Source organism: Lycium barbarum, chromosome 8, assembly GCF_019175385.1.
Source record: "Lycium barbarum isolate Lr01 chromosome 8, ASM1917538v2, whole genome shotgun sequence".
Lineage (NCBI taxonomy): Eukaryota > Viridiplantae > Streptophyta > Magnoliopsida > Solanales > Solanaceae > Lycium > Lycium barbarum.
In genome coordinates, this window is record NC_083344.1 from 111,839,779 (window position 1) to 111,851,882 (window position 12,104).

The 12,104-nt window shown below is 35.4% G+C and overlaps 1 protein-coding gene across 1 annotated transcript; it reads left to right on the forward strand.

Moving 5' to 3' along the window:
• The first annotated feature begins 824 nt into the window (after positions 1-824).
• LOC132606727 (vacuolar-sorting receptor 1-like) lies at positions 825-7,441 on the forward strand. The gene is made up of 12 exons (XM_060320348.1): positions 825-1,528; positions 2,543-3,235; positions 4,053-4,141; positions 4,251-4,320; positions 4,408-4,491; positions 4,849-4,925; positions 5,036-5,117; positions 5,632-5,714; positions 5,994-6,060; positions 6,354-6,482; positions 6,680-6,786; positions 7,116-7,441. The coding sequence occupies exons 1-12, from the start codon at positions 1,234-1,236 to the stop codon at positions 7,212-7,214; spliced, it is 1,875 nt and encodes a 624-aa protein (XP_060176331.1). The 5' UTR covers positions 825-1,233; the 3' UTR covers positions 7,215-7,441.
• The last annotated feature ends 4,663 nt before the right edge of the window (positions 7,442-12,104 follow it).

Here is a 12,104-nt window from a genome sequence, read left to right on the forward strand (position 1 = left end):
ACTTTTAGTTGTTCATTGTATTAAAAGTCTCCATTCACTTTTAGTTATTCATATTAAAAGTAAATTTTCACTTTTACTTATTCATTTTAGCATATTAAGAGAATGACAAACTTTTTTTCTTATTTTATCATTAACATTAATTATTCATTTTCAAATCACTTGTCAAGTCGGGCATACAAAGTCCATAATAGAAAAGTAAAGGTGGCCGGAAGGAGTATAATACGTACAACGTGATAGGTGAAATATATATTAGTGTCATAATTCTCATAATCATAAATAAATAGAAAAGGTCCAATTTTTGAGTAGGAATAGTAATTGTTATGCTTTAATTTTTACATATAAAAAAAAAAAAACTATTTTCACGGCAATAAAAATCTTTTCTTTTGGTGATGAGGACTTTTGATGAATTAGCTATTGAGATCTACTACAAGAATCATATAGCTATTTAAAGCCCGTTTGGATGGGCTTATGCCTGTAAGCTGCAAACAACTTATAAGCTAAAAAAAAAAAAGTTGGGATAGTTAAACTTTTTTTTTTTGGCTTATAAGCTGTTTTCAGCTTAAACAACTTATAAGCTGCTTTAGATAAGCTAAGTCAAATGGACCCAATTATTTTTTTGAGCTTATTTTAAGCACAAAATGACTTTAAACTGGTCAGCCAAACACTCTAAAAAGCTGAAAAAAGCTTATAAGCAACTTATAAGACAATCCAAACGGGCTATTAGTCTTTCTTCAACAACCCAGCGGACTTTATGGTAGTTAATTAACCACCAAATAAGGAAAGGAAAAAACTAAAAGAAAAGGCTTTCTGGTATATTGTTAATAGAAAAATCCCACAATTCTCCAAATGACAGAACCTAAGAGCATATAAGCAAATATCAACCTGACAATTTGTGTCATCAACACTCCTACAAAACATTGCAATCACTTCAACATATTTTACACGTTGAATCTATAGCTTTCCACTCTTTCTTTTTGTTTTTTTCTTCCATTTTAAGGTTCTGTTTGGCTATCCAAAAAATTCCCACTTTTCCATTTTCTCACTCTATCAATATAGTCTCCTCAAAAAGGTGATTCTTTTTTCATTAGATCACCAATATAAGATCTTGGTATGATGAACTTTACTATAAAGATCTGATTTTTAGTGTAAAAATCCTAGCCTTGATAACTTATAGGTGTTAATTTTGACTTTCCTTGATCTGGGTCATTGTTATATTTGTCAATCTAAGTGAAAATGAAGGAAAAGTTGGGGTTTTTAGTGTGTGTTTGGTTTCTTGTATTAGGGTCTTGTTTGGGTAGATTTGTTGTGGAAAAGAATAGTTTGAGAGTAACTTCACCAGACTCAATTAAAGATGTGTATGAGTGTGCAATTGGGAACTTTGGGGTACCACAATATGGAGGAACAATGGTTGGTATTGTTATGTATCCTAAAGCTAATCAAAAGTCTTGTAAGAGTTTTGCAGATGTTGATATTTCCTTTAAAACTAAGGCTGGTGGTATGCCTGTTTTCGTTCTAATCGATCGAGGAGGTAAAGATTCTATCTTTTCTGCACTTTGAATTGTAATTTACTTATTAGAGCTTGTTTTAGTAGTGTTGGTTTCAGTTCATACTGAGGGTATTATGTAGATTGTCTTATTTTTGTTTTTGTTAATAAATTGTGGAATCAGATTTCAGGTTTGTAAAGATCACTTAACTGTGCCTCAGTGGCCTACATATATATAGGCATTTCATTCCCATAATAGATTGCTTTTTGAGGGAATTAGGGATTCTGTAGTTTAGATTGCCTAAATATGCACTTAATCTGACACGGACGTTCAAGTACCTAACAGAATAAAAGGATAGAAGACCAGAAAGACTCATGGCGAGCATTGGGCTTTTCATGCCTGTTAGTATACGTATAAACTTTTCTACTTTCTGTTGTCAATCTTCGAATATATTGAAAACACAGTTGGACGGTTCTTACTAGTTGAACCGACAAAAGAGAAGTAAAAAAAGAAAACAGTTCGGATTATTCTGATGTCTTTTGAGGTTGATGAGGTTTTGTAGTCTTGTAACAATCCTGCACTTGCTTTTGGCTCTTCTAGTGAACCTGAGGAGATGTCATCTACGCTTTGTGTTTTATGTGTGATTGGTTTTGCTAATTAGTATATATGGTGTTTCTGTTCCAAGTTCAAACTTTCACAAATGCTCCACCTACAGTGAATAAGCATTTAAGACCGGATAATTTTGTTATAACCATGGTGTCTGTGCCAGCTTATGCGCACCTCAACTGATTTCACAGGATACCTGCCACCAGCAACAGGTGTCAGGTAACTCTATCCACCAAGGCTAAGACAGATGGAAAGAAATCACCTTGTTTTTTTTGTCTCAGTTGCGATTTGAACCTGAGACCTCATGATTCTCAACCCACTTCATTGACCACTAGGCCATACCCTTGGGTATTTAAGACCGGATAATTAGTGATGGATGATCTGCCTTGTTAAACATTGTACGTATCTAACATGTGTCTCCTTTTCCTTTTTCGGTCTATGTATACTGGCAGACTGCTATTTCACGCTAAAGGCTTGGAATGCTCAAAAGGCGGGAGCTGCTGCTATTCTTGTTGCTGATGATCGCAATGAACCTTTGATTACCATGGACACTCCTGAGGAAGAGGATGCAAAGGCAGATTATCTGCAAAATATAACTATTCCATCAGCTCTAATTAGTCAATCGCTTGGGGATAGCATCAAGAAGCAACTATCTAAAGGGGAGATGGTTAACATAAACCTTGATTGGAGGGAGGCTCTTCCACATCCTGATGAAAGAGTTGAGTACGAGTTTTGGACCAACAGTAATGATGAGTGTGGCCCTAAGTGTGAGAGCCAGAGAGAGTTTGTCAAAAACTTCAAAGGGGCTGCCCAGATACTTGAGCAGAAGGGATATACACAGTTTACTCCCCATTACATAACTTGGTATTGTCCTGAGGCATTTATTTTGAGCAAGCAATGCAAGTCTCAGTGTATCAACCATGGGAGATACTGTGCTCCAGATCCCGAGCAAGACTTCAGCAAAGGTTATGATGGGAAAGATGTTGTTTTACAAAATTTGCGCCAAGCTTGCTTTTATAAGGTTGCCAATGAAAGTGGGAAGTCCTGGATGTGGTGGGACTACGTTACTGATTTTGGAATCCGGTGTCCAATGAAAGAGAAGAAGTACAACAAAGAGTGTGCAGATCAAGTAATCAAATCTCTTGGTAAGTTGGAGTTTCTTGTTTTTCGTGTTTCCGCTGATGAATGTCAGCTCATGCACATTATTTCCAGTGTAAATATACATTTGGTGTTAAAAATATATACACATTTGATGTTAATGGTTCAATGTGCTAACTGCGATTTAGCTTAAAACAGAGTCACACTTAAAAAGGAAATTCAAAGTTTGCTCTTGCGACTTTATTAAAGCTGTCTCACTGTCTCCAGGTTACATAGTTTTGTTGGTATAACATGAAAATGTATATGATATAACTACATTATAACTTCCTCAGTTTAATACTGGATTAAGAGGAAGTTTTTGTACTTGTAAAAAAGAGGACGTTTTTACAACTGAACATATTCTCTCTCCTATGTGTTGCTATGTCTTTCCCAATAACATTCTTGCTTGCTGATTAAAAAGAGTTTGTGTAAGGCTCATCACTTAGTTATAAGTGTTCTACTACAAAAAAAAAAAGATCCTTTTTGGCATCATATTTATGTCTTGTTTTGATGGTTCACTTTATAATAGTCTGAAGACAAGCTCTGATATACTCAGACTTCGTGATAGCACGTGATTTTTTTTTCCACTTGGGTTGTTATGCTCTTTACTGAACTGATGCATTTAGATCTTTCATTTAGTTCAAATGTCTGAAATGTCACTTCACCTTTCTTTTTTTAAAGCTAAAGAAATAGGCCTTGTATGGTTTTTATAATTTATTTTTGAATTATATGGTACTGCACTAATTAACTGGCCTTCTTCTTTGTGAACTCAAGATTTTGTCTAACTGTTAACCTTGTTATTTTTTCCCGGAATGGACACAATAGGCTTTGATGTAAAGCAGATAGATAAATGTGTTGGAGATCCTGAAGCCGATGCTGACAACCCTGTTCTAAAGGCTGAACAAGAAGCGCAGGTGTGTCAAAAAACAAATAATGGGAAAGCTCTTTTCTTGACCTCTTTGACTCTATTGTTTCCGAATGGACTCTTGAATTGAATTGTTACTTTTGCATTGCTTCATTCAGATTGGCAAGGATTCTCGTGGAGATGTGACTATCTTGCCAACTCTTGTGATAAACAATAGACAGTACAGAGGTATAACTCAAAGAATTCAAGTGAGAAGGTGCATGTAGTTTTCTAAATAATAGAGATTCTTAACTTTTAGTGTTATCTACCTTGTAGGCAAGTTGGACAGGGGAGCTGTTTTGAAGGCCCTTTGTTCAGGTTTTGAGGAGACCACAGAGCCTGGAATTTGTTTAACCGATGGTCAGTTCCCTTGATCCTTTCTTTAGTTTTGAAGACATTATAATTGTACCAATTGTCATGCTTGCAGACTTTTTCTATGCATTTAATCATTTCTATAAATTGGGAATCATACTTGATTTATAACTTTATATCAAAGGGCGTCGAGTCAATTTTCTGTATTTCAGCCTCCAAAGTCACCGACCGATTTCTGCTCTAGCTTTCCGACGTACTCCAACTTGTAATTTGTTGATACACAAAGCTTACGTAGCTATTATACCTAAACAACAATATTTGGTCGAAATAGCCTTCAGGACGAGGTGGTACATAATCTCTATGGTCTCCAATAAGGTGGTACTCACAAGTTGTTTTACTTCTCAGATATACAGACAAATGAGTGCTTAGAGTCCAATGGTGGGTGCTGGCAGGACAAGGCTGCTAACATTACTGCATGCCGGGTATAGTCATTTGTCTGTTGACTACTAATATGATAGCATTATTTTGCATCTTTTTATCTAATTTATTGTTTGCTAATTTTCCTATGCCGTGCCTTACACTTATGCTGCAGGATACTTTCCGTGGGAGAGTATGTGAATGCCCAATGGTTCAGGGAGTAAAATTTGTTGGTGATGGTTACTCCCACTGTGAAGGTACTTAAGACTCTATGTTCAAAATCTTGGTCACATAAAAGCCGTCTAGGGCTGGCAAAATGGTTAAAAAACAAGTAACCATCCATTCGACCCATTAGACATGGGTTGGATAATTGACTTTTTAAAAATGCATCAAATATGGATATTATCCACTAAAAAATGGATATTCAGATGAATAGTATGGATATCCATATCATCTATACCCATTTGTCTGGTTGTTATTATTTCATGAGTTCTTGCTTTCTGGGAGTCCAAGCTTATTTTGGCTTTTAGCTTGTGTTCTCACCTGACTATTCCTGAAATCATGGGTAATATGGGTATCCACATCGGGTAACCCATTTTTTAATCCGTGTTAAATATGGGCGGGTCGGATATTTTATCCGTTTTAGTCTAACCCATTTTAGAACCGCCCAAATACGATCTGACCTGCCCGTTTTCCACTCCTAAAAAGCGCCGCTGTGATGCATGAGCATTGTCTTCAGAGGCTTAATCTTTTGTGCTTTTTGTGTGACAGCATCTGGAGCATTACGCTGTGGATTAAACAATGGAGGTTGTTGGAAGGGAACCAAGGACGGCAGGACATTTTCAGCTTGCATAGTAAGAAGGCTCCATTCAAGCATAATTACCTACCTCTTGAACTTTACTCTCTGGCATTCCCCTTCTTTTATGGGGCAGAGGATTGGCATATGAAATGCTCTTGTTTCTTAATTTATATATGAGAATTGAAGCTAGAAAATTAGTTTTTCTCTTTGAATTACCCGCTCCTTTTCTGGCTCTAACTTTGCTGGTTTTACTTGAGTTATTAGACGAGTTTCCTCGTGTCTCAATTTCATTCTGTGAACAGGGACACTAAATGTTTTATCCTTATCTTGTCAGGATGACCACACAAAGGGTTGTAAATGTCCACCAGGGTTCAAAGGAGATGGAGTGAAGGTTTGTGAAGGTACAGGGAATCTGTTACGCATTATATAACATTTTTCAAAATTTGCTGATGTTGTTAGCATTTATAGGATACTCACAGTTTTCAGCTGTTAGAATCTTCGTAAACTCTTATCTACCTACTTGACGATTTACATTTGATTGCAACAAAAAGTTTTCCAACATTCTTTTTCTCTAGAAGTTTTCCAACATTCTTTTTCTCTGTAGAATCGTCTCCAGTCTAACACGGAGTACCAATATGACTAATAATTTGATGAGATGCAAAGTTATTTTATCTTTATTTTTTCCCCTTTTCAGATATTGATGAATGCAAAGAAAGGCTGGCATGCCAGTGTTCAGATTGCAAATGCAAGAACACCTGGGGTGGTTATGATTGCAGTTGCAAAGGCAATTTGCTGTACATGCAGGAACATGACACGTGTATAGGTAAGTTTTAAGTTCTCATATTGCTGGAAATATACTTTTAACGATGGATGAAGCTAGTTAAATGTTGTAATATGATGGTTGTGATGCTCATTTAGCTGCTTTTATCTGTAACAGAATTTCACAAGCAGTTTTGAGGTACTGTAATTTCATAAATCCGATGTATTTTAATCTGTAAATAATCTTCAAAAAAAATGCAGGCAATGATGACAAAACAGGATTTAGCTGGGGTCTTGTTTGGGTTATCATCTTGGGTTTGGTAGTTGCAGGAGTTGGAGCATATGCGGTGTACAAGTATAGGATCCGGGTATGTTTTTTATTAATATGTTCTTATTTCATCATCTTTTGTCAATTATGACCTTTGGGTTTGGATACACAACACTAGAAAATTGGAAATATACCAGCAACATGAGTTAGTTTACCGTAGTAATTTCATAAATTTAACTCTTCAAAGTGATGTCGAAAGAGAATGGCCTTTGGGAAGAGACATAAAATACTGCAAATGCCAAAATCTCCTATGATTACATCATCTCAAAGAAACTCATTTTTCATGTTTTTTTTTTTTTTTTTTTTTTTTTTTTTTTTTTTTTTTTACTTTTGCTGATGTATGTAACCTAAAAACCTATTTATATGCAGAGATACATGGATTCCGAGATCCGTGCCATCATGGCACAGTATATGCCTTTGGATAATCAGGGAGAGGTGCCTAATCACGCATCCCACGGGAATGTCTGATAATCCATTGCTGAAGAATGATTGCGTGGTTAGAATGTAAACATCAAGTGATATCGCAATCAGCTCTTTTTTCAGTTGGCATGAGGTTCTTTATGCTTGTGTGATTCTAGTGCAACTCTCACTGTTTAGTAAGGTCCTATTTATGTATATACTAATCTTAACAGTACACATAAACTCCCAATTATGATAGGGGAAATTTTCCTTATATGCACAATGGCCTTTCGCTTTGGACCTGAGCTTAATGAAGGGTGAAATTTTTGGGAACAACTTTATGCCACCTTAATAATACTCCGTCCGGATAAAAAAAAGAGTCCACTTAGCCTTTTTTTCTTGAATAAAAAAAAAGAGTCCACTCAGCAAATCAAGAAAGAATTAACCTTGTTTTTTTATGTTTGCCCCTATTAAATGTTATATGATCAAATTTCAATGCCTATTTAATTAGAGATAGTTTAGTCGAATTACCTATTTTTGTGTAGGAGTTAGTATTTTCTTAAGTGGTGTGTAAATGGTTAAGTGGATTTTTTTTTTAATCCGGAGGGAGTAAATAGTTTAAATTATAATGTGATTATCAATAATGAAGGAATTATTATGCATGATTACTCGGCTTAAATTTGCTTTATAGTTTAGTTCTCGTATTGCTGATACACATATCTCAGACCTTGCTCTATTTATCTAAGTTTCTTTTTTCTGAAAATTTCCTTTTGGTATGAACTTGTAAAAGCTTCAGTCACAGTTTAGTTTATAAAGCGAACAGTTAATTCACTTCTATCAAGTAGTGTTGAAATTTCGAAAACTCTTTTTATCTTTCTCGATTGAAAGCACGGAGGGGTAAAATGGCAGAACCGAATGGATAAGAGAATGGGGAAGAGAGAGAATAAACTTAACCTGGGTTAAAAGTTTTGAGTTAACTAACTTGTCCCTTAAAATTATAGGAGACACGTGTAAGAAACTCAAGGCCCCACTGCAGGAAATGGAGGGATTGGGTACTGAAGGGGAGCCACGTCCTCATTTTCCCACGTTGATAAGGTTCCTATGAGATGCTGGCTCTTGGTAAAGACAATCATTTTTCCCCTTAAAATATAGGCAAAAGACATTAATTGGCTTTTAAATTATACCCCAAAAGTCATTTTCACATTTAAAATATCCTGGTGATTCATTACACACCTAATATATGTAAAAGTGATATTTTTTACCCCTCCAGAGTTGATGTGGCATAAAAAATAATTCTATTTAAATAATAGGAGAGTGAGGTCAATTTTTTTTAAAAAAAATTATTATAAATTTTTTGTTACAACTTCTTCTTTTTTATTCAACCATCCCCCCCAGCCCTTCCCCCTTCTCCTCCACATTCCCGCCACCCCTAACCCCACCCCTTCTCTTCCACCTTCCCGCCACCCCCCAAAACCCTTCTTCTTCTTTCTCTCACTGCCACCCCACCCCTCTTCTGCCACTTCACGCCACCTCCACCCCCATCCCCATCCCCACTTCCCAAACCTTTTTTCTTCTTCATTTCACCATCACCACCACCGCCTTCACGCCACCCCCACCCCCTAAAACCCTTATTCTTCTTCGTCGTTTTCATTTCATAAACCCAGCAGCCACCATATTAAAAAAAAGGATACATAACAATACAATAAAATAAAAAAGAGTAGTGTAGGTGGAGCAGTGCCACTCTCTCTCTCTCTCTCTCTCTCTCTCTCTCTCTTTTAAAAAATAGCTTGATGAGTTTAATATCACACATTTATTTTATAGGTAGATTAGATGTAAATTTGGTGACCGAAAAATGAAAATGATCGGAAAAAATGGAAGCTCACCGGAAAATATTGAAGCTCATTGGAAACAATGGTGGTTATACAATAAGAAAGAGAGTAGGGATGAAGAAGAAAGGGAGGGTGAGGGAGGAGGGGAAAGGAAAAAAAAAATATAAAATTAAAAATTAGAGGATTTTTCGACGTGGCATTGACGTGGACTGATGTGGCATTGATGTGGGGAGAGGGTGTGTACACTCTCCCCTAGTGCAATTGGTCATATTGTATCAGGGAGTAAAAAATATCACTTTTAAATATATTAGATGTGTAATGGGTCGCCAGGATAGTTTAAGTGTGAAAAATGACTTTTGATGTATAGTTTAAGGGTCAATTTATGTCTTTTGCTTCTTTTTTTTTGTTTTCAATTAGCAGCAACAGCGCATGCACTCAAAATGTGTGATCGTTTTTTCTTAAAAGACATAAGTTGACCCTTAAACTATACCCCAAAAGTTATTTTCACACTTAAACTTTACTAGTGACCTATTACATACTTAATATATGAAAAAGTGATATTATTTACCCCTCCAGAGCTAATGTGACATAAAATGTAAAAATAATTAAAAAATAGGAGCGTTTTGATTAAAATTAATTCATTTTTCCTTTTTTTTTTAATACCAAATTTATATTTTTTTAATCCCACCCCCACCCCCCACGCATCCCTTTCTTCTTCATTTCCCCACCCCTCCCATCTTTCTTCTCCATACTCACCCGCCCACTCAAATTTATCTTTCCACTATTTTTTTTATTGCAATCCCTTCCACCTTTCTTCTTCATCTCCACTCCCTTTTTCTTTCCTATCTTCTCTCCTCCCTCCCCCCCCCCCCCCCCCCCCAATTTCCTCCATTTTTCTTATCATATCCATTATCTTCTTCACTGTAATTTTTCAGAGGAATGTTCCAAATCATAATTCAAGAACTTTTTAGGGACCAAAATAACTGAAAAGAAAAATTAAAAAATAAAAGTGCAAATGAAAGATGAATGTCTTTGCTCTGAAATCAATAGTGACTTTCTATTGTGATATATGGTGATGGGCTGGTGGGGAATGGTGGAGAGGAATTGATAGTGGTATTTTGATTTTGGTGGTGGCTATTGAAATTATTGGAGGTGATGATAGATGAAATTGATGGTAATGGTATCGTGACTTTTTCTGATGTTGGTGGTGGTCTGAAATTGTAGTGGTGGGGGCGGCGTTACAGTGGTGACTGGTGGCGTGAAGGATTTGGGGGGTGGGGAAGGCGTGCAAGTGGAGAAGAGGGGGGGTGGGGGGGTGAAATGAAGAAGAAGATGGAAAATCAGTTTTTTGTTAAAATTTAAAAATCATTTTTTACTTTAATTTTGTGAATAAAGTAAAAAAAATTGTGAAAGAATAATAAAATAAAATTAAAAAATTGTGAAAGAATAAATAACGTGTCGCACGTGTTTGGAACACTTCCACACCTGAGACTGGTTATATGTGCGTCAGGAAGCAAATAATATCACTTTTTCATATATTAGGTGTGTAATACGTCAGTAGTAAAGTTTAAGTGTGATATCGACTTTTGGGGTATAGTTGAGGGGTCAATTTATGTCTTTTGCCTCCTATATATCATGTTGTTTTTAAAAAAATAAAAAAAATATTTTTATTACATAGGGGGTAGGGGAAGGGGAAATAGGGAGGAAATTACAATATGACGATTAGAACTCTCACCAACAAGGTGAAAGTTCAGGTAGTCAACCAACTGAACTACTAGATTCTTACCTATATCTATATATCATGTTGTTCACAGGAGCGCACATGAGATTTTCAAAGATGTGCTTTTCTAGTCCAGAATACAAGGATAATTCAGTATTTCACCTCAATGAGAGTTCTTGTAATGTGGAGTAAAAAATCAGATTAAACTGGGTTTGTATTTATTAGATAAACTAGCAAACTATGCATGTGCGATGCAAGGGGTCTAACATGATTAATTTGGTTACTCAATTTAGTTAGTCTTTAGAGTTTGTATATTTTGCAAAGGATACTGCGATTCTCCTTAGTGAGGCTCTATATTTTTTTCTTTTCCTCTTATTTTCCCCCTTAATTTCTCAATTGTTGCTAAATTTGTCTTATTTTGATTATGTCCACATCTTTCTATATTTAATAAGTTGACAATTTAAATATCCTACATCTCATGTTTATAATCACAAGATTCAAAGGACATTTTATTATATTATACATATTTTTAATTTAGAACCACAAGATTAGAAAGTCTGTCTTTATTTCTTAAACTCCGTGTCTAGTCAAATGCAGACACTTAAATTGAGACGGAGGGAGTATATGCCAAATGAAGGAAATGAGAGGACAATTGAGACACTGCGGACCCGTAGGGACTTAAAAAGTAAACACACAAGAGGTAGAATTAATGTTCAACTTCTGAAATGTACACATGTTAGTCCCTGCTTAGAGTACAATTTCAGTTGCTTTTTGTACAACTTATTGTTGCTGTGTTCGTCCACCTTGGGCGTTTATATATAATAGAATAGAAATATAAAAAAATATAAGAAAAAATATAGAATAGAAAAATAGACATATATTTTTAGTAATGTGACCAAGTAATATGGGACGAAGGGAGTACTTAATTTATTAATTCTTAAAGAACGTGAAAAGTCAAGTATAATAATGTGGTCAAGTAATATGGGACGAAGGGAGTACTTCATTTATTAATTCTTAAAGAACGTGAAAAGTCAAGTATAATAATGTGACCAAGTAATATGGGACGAAGGGAGTATTTCATTTATTAATTCTTAAAGAACGTGAAAAGTCAAGTAATGTGGCCAAGTAATATGGGACGGAGGGAGTACTTCATTTATTAATTCTTAAATAACGTGAAAAGTCAAAAGTGAACAAATAAAAATGCATGGAGGAAATAAATATGTGTCGGAGAATTAAAATTGAAGTACATGCATGTATACATGAGAAGAGAATAAATATTCAACAAGAACGTGAAAAGTCAAAAGTGAACAAGTAAAAGTGCATAGACGAAATAAATGTGTCGGAGAATTAAAATTGAAGTGCATATGTCTATACATGAGAAGAGAATAAATATATGTCCACGTGGGATAA